Source organism: Ambystoma mexicanum, chromosome 12 (assembly GCF_040938575.1).
Source record: "Ambystoma mexicanum isolate Mex_15411 chromosome 12, UKY_AmexF1_1, whole genome shotgun sequence".
Classification (NCBI taxonomy): Eukaryota; Metazoa; Chordata; class Amphibia; order Caudata; family Ambystomatidae; genus Ambystoma; species Ambystoma mexicanum.
The window spans coordinates 292,530,958-292,546,943 of record NC_090936.1 but is presented as its reverse complement, the minus strand read 5'-3'; the positions used below and the strand labels follow the sequence as shown (position 1 = coordinate 292,546,943).

Here is a 15,986-nt window from a genome sequence, read left to right as displayed (position 1 = left end):
TAGGAGTGACAGAGGCAGGAATCCACTCAGGGAAGATCAACTCTACATTAACTCACTGAGATAAGGTGATCCACTCACGTACACTAGTCTCTATTGTACAAATGCTGTTAGCTCCATAGTACATAACTGATCTCAACCATATCTTGCTCTCTATTCATAACCACATTCTGGCATTGGGATGACCTGGTGGAGTGGTTAGCCTAGACTTGGTATGCACAACCTTGGGCAGGATATGATAACTTCAATGCAAGATGATAATGATTCTTAGACCTACTACAGCTGCTAAGAAGAGGACCCCACATTAGGCTGTTGTTCTCTATTTTAAAGCTGGCCATATGCAATCAAACCTCAGATGACCAAGTATCAGGCAGCAAAGAAAACAGCTAAATATTCTTAATCACCGATGAGGGAGGGTGGTGGTCCCCCAGTCAATGAGGAGGTTCAGAGCAGTTTCTTTACCACACGGTATAGACCCTTTTCCAAGTCTCCTCAGAGCGGGAGGCCGTCATCTTCCCTCATCGGGAATCAGGTAAGTGCGCTCCCCTGCGCCCCACGTCCTCTTGGCTCCACCCAACCTTTCCGCATATTTAGGGCCCCCCGCACCCATGCCACTTACCTCCTGTTTTGCTTTTCACAAAATAAGTGTGCAGATGTCTATATATTACTTAGTTTTCTCCCCAATACACTAAATAGGAAAGCCTTGTAAACTTGGAACGCAAGAATTTACTCACTGTCACATTATAAAACTGGCTGTTATATGGCTGTTTATTAACTCAAACGTTACAGAATAAAATGCAGAATTAGGATGGCACAGAGAAATCCTCACAGCAGGAACGGACCGGACAAGATGCATCTACCTTCTTCAGCCCAGCAGAAGCTTGTGTCTCTCTCTGCCAGCCTAATCCGGTACCCCCCAATTTATCAGACAAACTACTTTATCAGACAGAAACTCAAAACAATCCTTGAAAACGGCTTGATTTTCCAGTGAATGCAGGCAGTATTCAGAACTCAGGCTGAAATGAATCCTTCAATGAGGCTTGGAGTAAAACGTCCACTACACCCAGAATGCATTTCAAATAGCAAAGATATTACATTTTTTAATAGCACTACATTCCACCCTTCGACATTTGACAACTCTAACTCAGTGGCACTAAAGTCTGCTTCTGAAACGGACGAAGCACTATAGTTAGGCTAGAAATGCATTGAAAACAACAACAAAAAGGAATCAAAATGATAAAAAGGCAAGCAAAAGCATAACGTAGGGTTTCACCAATATTTGGAATCCATGAAAACAACCAATCCCACCAATTCCCAGTATGAAAAGATGTCACCTGCTTTGTCAAATCCTTCAATTATTGGATGTGATTTTGCACAGACTGGAAATGGTCACTCAAATTGAAACAGGACATTCCTTCAAATGTATTATTCCTTAAATTATGTTTTAATGATCGGTAATCAATAGCAGCTCTATTCTGCAAAATCATTTGTTTAGTTATATTCAGTTGCTGACACTTGATGACCTCTTCTGGCTGACGAGTCATGTTAAAACAGATATCTCCTTTAGTAATGTTATATGTGAAGACTTTTGTAAAATTTCTCAGTTTTTCATTGGTCTCCTGACAGAACTTGAAATATTCATAAACCGAAAACAATTGAAGAATATCATTATCCTTCACTGAAGAGTCGCTGTGCATAATGCTGAAAATGTGTCTCAAAGTTGAAGCAGGTGTTGGCACCGCTACCAGACAGATTGTCAGTATATTGATTGCATTATGTGAATTTGATAAGCAAAAATAGGTTATGTTTAGAATTTCCCGAGCCAAATAGATCCATATGTTTTCCGTTTGGGCAGCTTGTATTTGGTTTATCCTCAATACTTTGCAAACCCGTTTCTTAGTGCCTGCTTGGGCTGGTATGTCAGCGTTGGCATGAAGTGACCCACGAATCTCATTCTCCAACCTCGTCGATTTCAAATTGGTTGTTTGCACAAATATGGCATTTTGCATTCACTTCTGCCGTGTGTCTTTTTAAGTCTACCAAATGGAGACCATTCAGAATTGAACTTACACCAGCCAGGCATAGAATCTGTAAAGCAAACTTGAAAAAGTGTATCAGTATTGATAATCATTCTCTTAAATAAAATTTGTCAGCAGGAACCTAGTCCCATTTTCCTTGCCAGGCTCCATGACTAAAACTACTTGGTCTCTGTCTGATTCTGACATCTGCGGGTCTTTTCTACCCACACTTTTGCACCCAGTACCATGCAGTCTGATGAACCAAAGCCACTGTTCCCTCGAGTAGTTAACACTGTATGGGGCTCTCCCTTTCTGATCATGGACAGTTTAACAGGTATGACAATAAAATGGGCTATCCTGTCTCCTACTTGGATAGGTGATATTTGATCTCCACTGTTCATTAACATGACTTAAATTTCTCCTCGATAGTCAGCAACTATCAATCCACCCAGTACTTGGATGCCCTTCAGTGCTAATCCAGATATAGGGGCCTTCAATCCCATATGTTCTGAGGGAATTTGTACTCCTATCCCGGTTTCAATTACTATTATACGCTGTCCAGTCAAATGGTCGAAAACATTTGATCGAATGACCATTTGATCGACAGTCAAATGGTAAAAAAAAAAGGTTGAATTTATTTATTTATTTATATATATATATATTTGTTTGGGTTGGTAAAAAAATGTTTTTAATAAGGAAAACGGGGGTTGGGTGGGGAACCCCCCCATAAAAAAATACCTTTTTTTTCGACCATTTGATCCTTTTGTTTTCGACCAGATAACCTACAACCCTATTATACCTCTGAGTTCTAATCTGATTTCCTTCTGAGATTGCAAGTCTTCTGCTGATTCTGGAGTTGCATGGTATGGAGCTAGGGCACCTGGCATGACTTCCCAGTACACTAGGGTTTCCGTAGCTGAATGTTACTCACCACTGAGCTGGCCCCGGCGTTGGTAAGAAGACCTCGAGTCCAGTGACCTGGACAATGGAATGACCCTCTCTGGATAACCACTCATCAGCCAGCCATTCAGCCAGAACCTGGCCTCCTCAACATGAGGGAACTCTTCTTTGCGATACACCCCTCTGCTGTTTGAATATTTAGACAGACAGAGGTGTTGATCACATAAAAGAGCAGGGAACACACGCACCGCCACACCAATGCTGTAATGAAAGTACAAGAAACAGGTTAGCACTTGGTGGAGTTGAACAGATATAGATTATATCCTAAACATGTCCTGTATACCTAGTAATGTTGGTGTCTAAGGTGTAGGGTGTCTGAGCCTAGGAAAAACAAGAAGTACAGTTAACCCACTGAACACCGGGAGTAAGGTATCTAGAACATCCCAAGGAATGACATACAGTAATTGCTTATGAGGAATGAATGGGTTTTAAAGGTAGTCGATATTCAGAAAACAACGATGGGGAAAAATAACAAATGGGAATGTTAGTATAGGGAATATTCCCTTGGCAGCACAAGGGACACACTAGGTACGGGCTGGTTCAGTGGCAGCAAAGCGTTGGTTGGTGCATGTGGAGTAGTCCAGATGTCCTTGGTAGGATGATCTTATTGGGATTATTGCAGAAGAATCAAGGTGACAATACAGGCGCAGAAGGGTACACCGTTCTTTGGAGCTCAGGAAGGTACACAGTTCATTAGAGCTCAGGAAGGTACATAGTTCATTGGAGTGTGGTCAAGAGTTCGGGAACCCTGAGTGTTAGAATATAGCTGACCTGTGACTAAGAGTGCAACACTCGTTTATACAGCAGACTCAGTATCAGCTTACCTAGTGTGAATGCGACTGTTGCGTGCAGTGGGATACAAGCAGCGTGAAGATGATAAGAATCCAGAAACAGGCTAGGGTCCGGCAACAGTGGGTTGGATCGAGGCACAGATGTAATGCAAAAGAAGTCGGTGAGAAAGTTCTGGGTTGTCAACGTTCGGTCCGATTAATTCAAGGAACAAGCAAGTGGAAGTCCGTTATATAACGTAGCGTAGTCGAAAAGCAATGCATAGATCAAAGGGTCTAAGTAACGCTACAATTAGAAGCAGCGCTGTAATGCATTACGTTAGTTTTATGTATGCTGCAGAGGGTGGAGTCTGTGGGCCCGCATCGCGAGAGAGATCAGGTGACTTGTCACGTGACGCAAGATACTTGTCTGTATTGTAGAGACCGGGGCTTGCACGCATCTCTGAGGCAACCTCCAACGCTGCCAAAGAGAAGGAGCCAGGCGCTGGGAAAGAAAGAAACGCTTATCAGTTCGAGGGGCATACAAAGCCCTAGTTGTAACACTGAATTAGGTTGCATCTGCCAGTAAGTGTTAACAAGCGTGTCAAAGGCGTTTCACTCTCATTACACTGGCCTCTTGAGCATGTTCTATTCTGTGTGTCCTAGGAGAGCTCAACACCCATTGCACAGTTGGTATTTCGGGTCTAATCAATACATCATGTCCCACTGTCAATTGTTCTGTATCAATGAGAGCCCAATAACATGCTAGCAATTGCTTCTCAAATGGAGTGTACTTATCACCTGCCTCTGGTATTGTCTTGCTTCTGCCAGAGATTCCAGTTGCCATAATTTTCTTGTACATATACATTTAGCTCCACTTCTGCTCATTTCAAAGGCCACATAACAAGCACACACTGCACTGTGTCCTTTGCCAAATCAAATGCTCTCTGCTGCTCTTTACCCCCACTGAAATTCAACTTCTTTTGTGTCACTTTGTAAAGTGGGGCCAAGATTTGCCCTAAATGTGGTATATGCTGTCTCCAAAATACAAACAGCCCTATGAACTGCTGAGTGTGTGTCCTGTTCACTGGAGTGGTAAATTCAAATATCTTTTGTTTGGCTTTCGGCACTATCCCTCGGTGGCCATTGTGCCATGGAATTTCCCAAAAATATCAGTCTCAGCTGGCCCTTGAATTTTATTAGGGTTAATATTCCAGTCTTCCTTTTTCAATCCATCAATAATTGCTTCCAATTGATTTTGCACACTACGCTCATCCTTGCACGTGAGTACAGTTGAATCAGAATATCATCAATGTAATGTGAGATGTGTATGTCAGGCGTACATGGTATTTTGTCTAAGTGTTCTGCCACCAGCTGGCAAGGGTTGGACTATCCAATTTCCCCATAGACAATTTTGGGAAGGTTTACTGACGCCCACCCCGAGAAAATGAGAACTGCTCTGGCCCTCTTTGGCAATTGGCACAGTGAAAAATGTATTTGCCAAATATGGTATAGTGTACCAGGTTCCCTCAAACTTCTGTATGTTCAAGGTAACAGTATCTGGCACTGCAGGAATTAAAGGGGGGGGGGTGTTAACTCTCTATAGTCCACAGTTATCCTCCAGCTTTCATCCCCTTTTTTAAGAGGCAAGATAGAATTGTTTTTATTTTTAAACATTGTGCATTTTTAAGGCACTTATACATCAATTAAATTGTGTTTCAAAGCTCCCACAAGGCAACAGGGAGAGAACATGGGAATGAAAATCAAATAAAGCAATGAAAGATAGAGGCGGACCTACTAGTCCTTGTGAGCATTCAGAACGTGCAAGTGCAGAGAGAGAAAAGGGATTGAGTGAGTGTGGTGGGTAAGTGCTAGGTGTATCAAGAGGGAAGTGCTCGGGAGTGAGCAGCTGTAAGTGCTTATGTGGAGTGGTCATCTGATAATAAATAAGTGCAGACCTGTGGTGGCATAGGCCAGTGGGGATGCCAAGGCAAGTGCTGGGAATGGATGAAGGCTGAAGGCGATTGAGTATGGTGTGATATAGCATTTATAACGCGCCTATACACAAGTCTTTCAAGGCATGTGTGGGAGGTCAGGAACCACGAGGACACATAAGAGCCCTTGTCACGAATCTCAGCAACTTTGGGGTTTAGCAGAGGAGGGAGGAAGGTAAGAGGAGGTGAAAAGGAAAGTCTTGTGGAGCTTCCGGAATTTGAGGTGATCCGGCTCAAGACAAAGAGGAAGAGGGAGGCTGTTCCATAGGAGTGAGCCTGCTGAGGAAAGAGATCGGCCACCATCTCCCTGATTAGCGAAGCGCTTGAGTTGATGCCAGAGGAACTTTAAGATCTGGAGGGAGAATATTTAGTGAGAGCAAGTTGTAGATAGCATGGTCCCCAGCCCCAGACAGCCTTATGGATGATGCAGAGGGATTGGAAATTGATCCTTGCAGCAACCGTGAGCCAGTGGAGTTCCAAGCAGTAGAGACAGGCCTCAATACTCCTACCTCTACATATTCTTTAATGGTGTCTGAAATGTCCTTATACCCTCCGGGAATGCGGTTTTGTTTGATTGACACACGCTTCGTGGTCAATGGCACGTGCACCAGAGGGATCTTCAATTTGCCTACAATAACTGGTATGCAAGTGAATGCATTCACCCCAAATTGATACATTTTACCTCTAAAGTCAATACTTCCAAAATATCAAATCTAATGATGTATTCAGGTATCGGGACAATCAATACTTGATACTTCAGTGTTTTCAAATTGCCTATCTTCATTTCCACTCCTGTCTATACTGTGGGTGTCTTTTCCACCCAGTCTAGTAATGGTGAAGTATCTGCCTTAAATCTTGAAGGATTTCCATGAATCAATGAGGCCTCCGCCCCGGTATGAATCAAAGCTCGGACCTCTTGTGTGTTTCCAGGCCTCCAAAATAAGTAAACATTAACATGAGGTCCTCTATCAACTTTTATGGGAGTTGACACTGCCGGGACTTGGCCATAATCCTATTCAAATTTAGAATTAGTGTACCCAGACTCAGCCTCCAACATAGCACACACTGTTTTTCTCAATTTAGGATATGTTGGTCAGTACCAGGAAGGGATTCTCATGGACTCTTCTCCCTGCTCCTCATCAGGAGGCACTGAAGGTAAAGTGTTTCTCTTCTGCTTAGACAGCCCCTGTCTCATGACTTGTTTATAGCATTCTTTCCCAGCAAGCCCTCTCTTTTTGTACAACTCATATATTTCCCTGGTTTCAATACCATCCATTTCATCTTTTAAAAGATGGTCCTTTCTGGACACCCGGGAATTTGTGTTATCTTGTTTGCTGCCTTCTGTTCTCCTCTCACTGCGTCCCTCCCTCTCTCAAGATTTGTCCTCACCTTTGTCCCATTCACCCAGATCTGACAATTGCTGTATTGCATCCACCACTTCATCAGTGGGCTTGCCAATCATACCTACTAGCAAAGTCATGATGACACTTTTATATGCAAGTGGGGCAGTTCTGATAACCATATTCCTGGTTTACACTGACAGTGCCACCACCCGCATATGCAGCCGCTCATCTACATGAACTGCTCCCTTCATAGCATGTTCCCTGATCTTTTGAACTGCCTCCTTCAAAGTATACCATCTCTTCTCCTCGGAGGTCCAATCCGTGGTAATTGGATATTTTTGATTACATCCCTGAGCTACTAGGTGCAACAGATATACCTGAGAGGCCTGCCCATTCGCATCTTGTGGCAGCCAAGCTCCTACCACCTCTTGAATATTAGTATCAGTGGACAAAGGCAAGAAGCGTGGGGAATCAGTCCAATAAACTAACAAGCCTCCAGCTCCGCCATCATGCATGCGCACAATCCAGGTAAGCAAGGGCTCACCTGACTTCTGCCTCAAACGACTTATAATTGCCCCCACTTCCATTGAGTGTAAACTTCTAGTGTGGTTAAATCCACAACACCTCCACCTGGATTATGTGTAAGCGGACCCGTCCTGCGTCTAGTCATCTGGTTAGCATTAACATTCTTCCCATCCTGTTTCAATTTAGATTCTGCCTTCACTTCAGGGCTAGAATCCGTACCATTGGAAGTGGAACACCAAACATCAGCATTCCAAGAACCTGGATTCCAATTAGCACCAGCAGTTGAAATCACTGCAGCCACTATGTGCTTGTTAACATTGCCCCTTTTTTCAAATATTTATATTTGGCCACTCTAATTGCTGCTGTCCCTGCAATTTCCTGATACCTAGAGGCCATGTCACTCCAAATCTTTTATTGTAGCTGTTGCATTAAAGAAGCTTGTCTTTCTGCAGCAAATTCCTTTTTCAAACGTAAAATGTCTGCTTCTAACTGCAAAGTTTTCTGGTGCATCCTCCGGTAAGCATGGGGAATGATCCAGCCCCTGCTCTTCAGAGCTACCGACTCACTCCCTTTCAGCACTAGGACCTTCTGTAAACAAGAGCACGGGAGCACACTTGGAGTGAGGCAAAGCACACATGGAAACAGCAGTTCCAAGATCAGCGCCTTGGTGTAAAGCGCTCTATAAATAAATGAATAAATAAATCAATGCCAGTTTAACATGAGGAGAAAGACGGTGAAACAGAAGGGGAACGCAAGGAGGGAAGTTCCCTTGACCTTTTCCTCACGTCAAGGAACTGTTACTTTCACGAATCCTCGAGAATAGAAAGCGTAACACAAGGAAACCAGGCTGAGGAATCCTGCATTGTGTGTCGGAGGTACCCAGGGCCCTCCCGCGTCGATAATCAAGGTGGGGAGAATCGACAGCTGCTGTGATACTGTCATTGGCTCCAACAACAAAGCAATGTCAGTGAAATCAACACAGCCAGTGATTTGGGGAGACCGATACAAGACCGGTCTGTGTTGAAGCCAAGGTTGCAAGCAGCAGCATTGTATGGGGAGCGCTGGAACAAATATTGAATGAAACACGTGTGATAACCAATGGGGGTAAAGTTGATCTGCTGATGAGTGATTGAACTTTGAAACCAAGATATGATACCTTTGACAGAGTGGTCCAGCACCGGGTGGGTGCTCAATCAAAGGTCTCTGCAAGTTATCCAGTTGAGCGTTGACGAAAGTGAAAGAGTGGCAAAGGATTGTAAATCGAAATGGTCCTGCGACAGGTCAAACAAAGATCCAGCGCACATTCGAAAGTCTTCGATGTTGATACAGTAAAACAAAGTTAATAACAAAGTAGATAAAGTGAGTCCGAGCCCGAACGAGGGAGATTAAATTGTGAAACAAGGGGTCTAAGCCCTAAGGAGGGGGATCCGCGGTCTGAGCCCCAACGAGGATCTCGAATTTTGAACATTTTGCATCAAGGGGTATGACCCCAAAGGAGGGGGATCCACGGGCCAACATCGAATTGTGAACATTGTGAATAAAGGCTCTGTGCCCGTAGGAGGGGGATCCACGGTCCGAGCCTGAATGAGGGAGAACAAATTGTGAACATTGTGAAAAATGGTCTGAACCAGAAGGAGGGGGATTCATGATCCTAGCCCAGGTGAGGGAGACTCAACTGTGAATATTGTGAGAATTTGGACACGTGAAATCCTGAAGAAAAGGGAACTTCGATGTTTGTCATGTTACATCAAGCCCTCTGGACAAGAGACTTTGAATGACCAAGAGACTTTAGCACAGAAAGCCATGATGTTGGAGTTTTGAACTGCACCCTCATGCTAGAGAAGCCAGAGACAATGCTAAGCTTGAGTGTGCCACCTTGTCCCGTGTTGAAAATGTGGGGAAGGGAAGTCAACGACTTGAATATCCTGACATATCATGTCCTGAGCACTTTTCTTTTGCATAACATTGTTTCCCACACCATTTGGATTTAGAGATAAGGATTGGCAATAGGTTTATTAGTATAGGCCCTTTTATTTTGACAAGACACCACTAGGACTGTGTTATTATTATTTGATGGTCGTAGCTTGCCCCCATTTTTAGATTTAGGATTAGATAGGCGTTTTGCAATCCTCAATTGAAATTCAATAAACACCCTTGAACTGTGGTCACTAGTGTCTGTCTTACTGTTGATACCATGCCTTCCTCACACCAAGCACCTAATTCAAAGAAGAGAAGGGAAAAAAAACCAATTCACATGCAATTGAAATCTCGCGTTTCAGGGCACCAGCACAGATAGCGGGCTGTCGGGCAATTAAACAGAACAGAGCAGCTGCTTTGTGACACCAATTTGTTTTGCTTTTCCCAAAATAAGTGCACGGATGGCTATATATTACTATGTTTTTTCCCCCAATACACTAAATAGGGAGCATTGTACACTTGGAACGCTAGAATTTAGCCACTCTCAATTAGATTATAAATCTGGCTCTATTATGGCCGTTTATCAACTCAAACGTACAGAATAAAATGCAGAATTAGCAAAAAAGTTGCATCACCGTTGGCATAGTTGTGCACCACTTCATCCCTGCCAAGAACTTCACTGGACAGCTTCCCAGACCAGGTTGGCACTGAGAATTCCTCACAACGGGAATGGACCGGACAAAATGCATACACCTTCTCCTGCCCAGCATAAGCTTGTGTCTCTCTCTTCCACCCTAATCCGGTGCCCCCAATTTGACAGTACTTTTCCAGAAGGTTAATTTGCTGATAGCACTCCACGAGCATCCAGCCGGTATGCATACAGAATACCGCAACAAGTAACCACATTCTGTTTCTCATGGGAGCTGTCTGCTCCTGCAAATTTATCAGTCAGAAACTCAAAACAATCCTTGAACATGGCTTGTTTTTCTAGTTAATGCAGCAGTATTCAGAACTCATGTTGAAATGAAGCCCTCACAGAGGCTTGGAGTAAAATCTCCACTACACCCAGAATGCATTTCAAATAGCAAAGATATTACATTTTTAATAGCACTACACTTGTGCTTCCTTGTCCCTCCCTGGCACCGGGAACAGTAGTGTTCCTGGCGCACCTGCAACTCTCAAATTGCCGTTATGGAAAGGGAGAAGGGACTACCTGTATTTCCCTTCTCCCTGTTCCATGGCGGGCATCTGTTTTTTTAGTTTTTCTCAAGTTGAGAAAACTACACTGTTTAGTACCCCGTTACAACGTGCCAGGTACTAATAGCAATATAACCCGAGAAGTGCGGCATTACCGGTCAGGTAATGCCCTGGCGTGTCATTTACAAGCCTGAGCATGTTATATTGTTTAAATAATTCCCCTCCAACATCACCCATTACTGTTTACCTCGGAACAAAGACTTCCACAGCACTGATGAAATGGTTTTCAAATGGCATGCCCTATAGTGTTTCCTGTGCAAAGAATCAAATAATCTATGGTGAAAAATTACCTAGAAAGCCTAGGTAATGGTTGTCACATTATCAAATTCGAGCAAATAGACCATGGAGCTGCACGTTTGATTCACGCTAGTGAAATACTTGTCAGGTCACCCAACCACAAAAGGTTCACATACACTAGTAGTACATACCTTATTTGAGCCACAAACAGGCATCTAATGTTATTTTAATCAGCCTTCAACTAACTTAACATGAGTAAGGACATGGTTTAAAGACACTGTTCTCTTAAATATGCCCCCATCCAACCCTCAAGCCAGGCCTTAAATTGCTTTCTGTCACCCTTCTCCGGCGAGACCATCAGCCTTATCTTGTGTGCTGACCCAGATCCCTTATATTGTGGCATATTCTCGTCACAATAAGAGGTGCAGGCAAGGCTATAGCTTTGTTGCCAAATAGGTGCCATGCCCTAATCACTACCCCACCAAGCCTGTTCCTCTTTTCACAAAATCACCATTGGTGATCAGGTTCTGTCCCCTTTAACAACAGGCCTCCCTCTTAAAGGCTCAGACATAGCAGTATTGCACCGATTTGTTATGCTCAAGGTTGCACCATGCCTGCTTTCCTAACTTCCTCTGTGCTTTACAATGAGTCCATTGTACATCTTGATTACCAGTGGCTGAGGAATGACAATGGAATTTGAAATGTGTCTTGTCAGTGAACCTGTCTCGCATCAAAGCATAGGTTATACGATTTTACTGCTCCTGGCTCTAGAAAGTTTATATTTTGCATTAAAAGAAGACTACAACAAAGAAGGAAAGGAGAGCAGCACACATAGAAGGTATCTGATGATTCTGATCAGACTAGTAAGAGATCAACACAAGAACTAAGTCAATACTATGATCAATTATTCAGTACTAGACTTAGAAACTCAAGGGCTAAGGTAAAGGAATGCCATGCAGTAAAGGCTCAGCATTACAAGCTATTATAACAAAAACAAAAATTAAGGTTCTGATGAATGGAGTTGCAGAATGAATGGTTATGGGGTCAGATGGCTGGATTCAGGGCATAGTTATTATAAGGAGAATGCTGAGATAATGTGGTAATATCAATGGAAATGAAATACATCTTTTATTGGACCACTCATGGACTGCTTTCATCTTGCAGGCTCAGTGTTTAATAAATGTCAGCGGGGATGCTGTGATCTTTTTACGGGAATCGGAGATAGATGTGGCACCAACTCAACCCTCTGCATCTGCTACTCAACCAGCAACTAATGGAGAAGTCATGGCTTGAAGCCGGAAACCCCTTCTTTACATTTCATAAATATATTGGAATTACATAAAGTCATGCCTAATTTTCCTTTGATATTGTTCTATGCCATAAAGGTCGATGTGATGTAAAATATGAGACAATCGAGAGGGATACTACTTGCAATTATATCTTACATTAACATCCATCCATTACCAATCAGAATTTCCATTTGATGGACAAGTGATATTCCATGCTTGTTTAATGATTTCTCTTTGTTTAACCTGAGCACACTTAAAACATTGTTGTGAAATACAAGTGAACCTTGACAGCATTCGACAGAACTTGTGATCGAAGCAGCGCCTCAACCACTTCTACCCCACCTATTAAAAGTGCCAATTGTTTGAGAACTGGGGTGAGCGTCCTTGCAACTTTAAAGGGCTTTGCGGTCATCTGGTGCATGCTTATTTTAATTCTTGAGTGGAAAAACTGGAACTTAATGCAGAAAACAAAAGCACTTTCGTTTATGACATTCAAACAAAAAAGGTACATGTTTGTGGCTGTACCCAATGACCCACAGTGAGAATGTCATTTTTCTGCAAATGTTTATCAATGTTTAGTGGGGGAACAAGACGTTTCTGGAAACCAAGTATCCTGGGTATGTGTGCCATACATTGCCTAGTACTGGACATTGTATATTATGTAGCATATTTATTGACTAGCTAGTGGAAATAATTAATTGTACTGTTCAAATCATTTTTTAACAAATGTTCCATCAAAACTGCACATGCAATTATAAACTTATTTCATCTTACAATGTTTATTTAAAAGTTAGATTTGAGTTTATATTAACTGGTAATGTTATGTACTGTATGTCTGAAAACGTCATGAAAAGACGGGGAAAAGTGATAAAATATGTTTTTAAGCAGGCTGCCTTTTGTAAATACTGTGTATAGATATATATTCATTTAAAACCAAACTCAAATTGGATTGTGATTACTTAACAAATCACTTATAGACTAGATAGAATATGTATTTTTGGAATTAAAGGTAATTACATTCAGGAATTTTGATTTGTTTGGTCTAAAAACAAATTTGATTGCATTCAGAAATTGAATGTAAATGCATATACCTGCTACAAAAAAGCACTGACATCTTTGTGTCTTGCCAAATGCAAAAAGCCTACTTATTGTTCATAGTTATTGTTGTCAAATGTATCATTGTATAATAAAAATGTAAATTAAGAAAACGTGCATTCGATTTTTGGACTGTCACGAAGTAAACAAAGAACATGGAAGAGGTTTTCTAAACATTATTTATTAGGGTTTGTTCTACAAGGGCAACTTAAAGCAGTACCCATAGGTGCGAAGAATGAGCACAAAAGAAGCTCAGTCATGGTCAGAATATGTGTGCCCAAAACATACATCAATGTCTCTACCGGAAAGATTCAAGAAATGTCCAAAGCAAAGAAATCTCAGTAATAGTTAGGGGTGGCTCCTGGTCCTTACTAGCAGCTTTAACAAACAAAGCCCAAATACGTTGGTAAGTGCTCAGTGTCTAAATAAAGCATAAAAGCCCCCAAGAACAAAAGTCTCTTGAGATCATGCCAACTCAATGCTTAAGCAAAGTCTCTGGTATTTGTAGCCTCTTGGCAATGTATTTATGCAGCAAAGGAACAGTGGAGAGAACTCTTCATCCCAGGTCTCAACTCTGTACTGCAGCCAGATGGTTGTTCTGTCATTTGTGTCACTTTGGAGCTCACATTAGACCAAGACCCATAGCCACATGAAGACAGGCCATCTTAAGGTTTTTGCCAAGTACTTTCTAGGCCTCTCACCACCTTCCTCACTGGAGGTCTCTTTTCTATGAACTCTCATCTTAAACTGTTTCTCCTCTTTAACCTCCAACTGCAAGCTATTTCCTGGGGTGGCCTCCTCTTATACTTGCCTTTATGCTTCTCCAGTACCTCCTCCACACTTCACCTTGTGCTCATTCTTCTGCCATTCCTCCTGTTTTTCAGACCCCTCCTCTTCCTCCTGGTCTTGTATTCTCTCCCTAATCTTCATTTCTTCCTCCTTCTCTCAGATTAATTATTTCCTTTACCTCTCCCATCTGATCACTCTCCTCAACTCTTCCTTCACTTCTTCATCTCCATGTCCTCTTCACTACCTCACCTTCTTCTCACCACCTCTTCCTCAATTTCCTCTCTGGGAAATGCCACAAGTACCTACTTTTTTGCTACCTCTTCAATGGCTCTCTTTTTCAGCACCTATTTAATTTTCTAACCGCCCCCTCCTTGACGTCTCTCCCCACGTCCCCTGGGGCTCATCTTGTTTCTACCTCCTTGACTCTGTCCACCTCTTTCTTTATTCCCTCCCTTCATCTTCCTTAACTCCTTACCTCCGTTTTCTGAAACTCTTCTAGAACCAATGATGATTTCCTGCTTCAGCTTCTAGGTCTCAATATCCTTGACCTCTTGGGGTCCCTCTCTTTCCAGCAATCTGGGTCTCTTGCTCTTCCCGCACCCTGGGCCTCTTGCTCTCCGCAACTTCTATGACCTTCCTTTCACCAGTAGTCTGGGTCTTTACCCAACAACCTGAGGCCTTTTCCATCTCCCACCAACAAACTCAGATCTCCCCGCTCAGCTCTTTGCTTTTCAACCTTTACATGAAGGCGCTAGCTGACCAAATTCGTGGGGCAGGAATGAAAAAAAGATCTATGTGGACTAAGCTGATTTTTTAGGTAATTCTGAGGACTCAGTAATAGAAGATTTCAAAAATTACATGGAACAGGTTCAGATCTGGATTGACGGGAATAGTCTTCAGATAAATGTTCAGAAAACAGAGATTTTAACCTGTGACAAGAAAAGCTGTTTGGCCTTTATCTGGCAGGCCAACAGTCTTGTCTAGTACAATCAATGGGGCCCAGACCAGGGCCACTAACTATTGGCGTCTATTTCTCGAATTCAGGAAAAAAAGGAAAACCTTCCAGTTTCCCAGGCAATAGCACGATTGTACTCTTTGATACAGTCGGGAGTTATGTGTTCAATGAATATATTCTGTGCCTTGATGCCCCTTTGGTGGAAAGAGGTCTGTACATTATGAGAAATAAATAAAAACTGGTCTTTCCCTCCTCAACAACCTGGGTGTTTCTCTCACCAACAACCTGGCGTGGGTCTCCCCCAAAAACTGGCTATTTCTCCAACTTCTGGGTCTCTCCTGCAGTCTCCTATCTCCTCCTGACACAGTCTATGTGGTTTCTTCTGGTTTCTTGCTCCTGCTCTCATCTCCAATAACCACCAAATTAGCCCCCTATGCAACCTCCTACACCCTTCTCCCAAAGCCCTTGCACTTTATCGGGGCCCTTACTCTACTTTCCAGCCTTCCGGCTTTGCTGCGATTTAACGGGGCCTAGTTCTGTATGTTTAGTCAGGAAACCCAATATCGGTGGGTCTCTCCCTGCTACAATCTGAACATGCCCAGTGATTTGATTCTGGGCTATATCAAAGACATGGACAGTTGTCAACCCTGTGGCCGGTCTTGGCCCTGTCTCTTGGCCAATGTTTGTTCGAGGAAATTTGTTTGAGGCCCATTTGCTCAAATATATTTTTTCTTGTACACTTTTCACAGCAAAAAAAAGCAGGGAGGAAGCCTCCCCTTTCCCCCCCCTCCACCTTAATGTATACCTAAACCTAACACCCATCTACTTTTGCGTTTAAATGTG

The 15,986-nt window shown here is 42.8% G+C and overlaps 1 protein-coding gene across 7 annotated transcripts in view; it reads left to right on the top strand.

Annotated features, from left to right (window-relative positions):
• Positions 1-13,512, top strand: part of C2CD5 (C2 calcium dependent domain containing 5) — a 2,654,621-nt gene extending 2,641,109 nt beyond the window's left edge. For all 7 annotated transcript variants that reach the window (XM_069628452.1, XM_069628454.1, XM_069628457.1 and 4 more), the window contains one exon: positions 12,180-13,512. In XM_069628452.1, coding sequence (XP_069484553.1) covers positions 12,180-12,308 — 129 coding nt within the window. In that variant the 3' untranslated portion in view covers positions 12,309-13,512. The remainder of the gene's footprint in view (positions 1-12,179) is intronic.
• Positions 13,513-15,986: the final 2,474 nt, after the last annotated feature.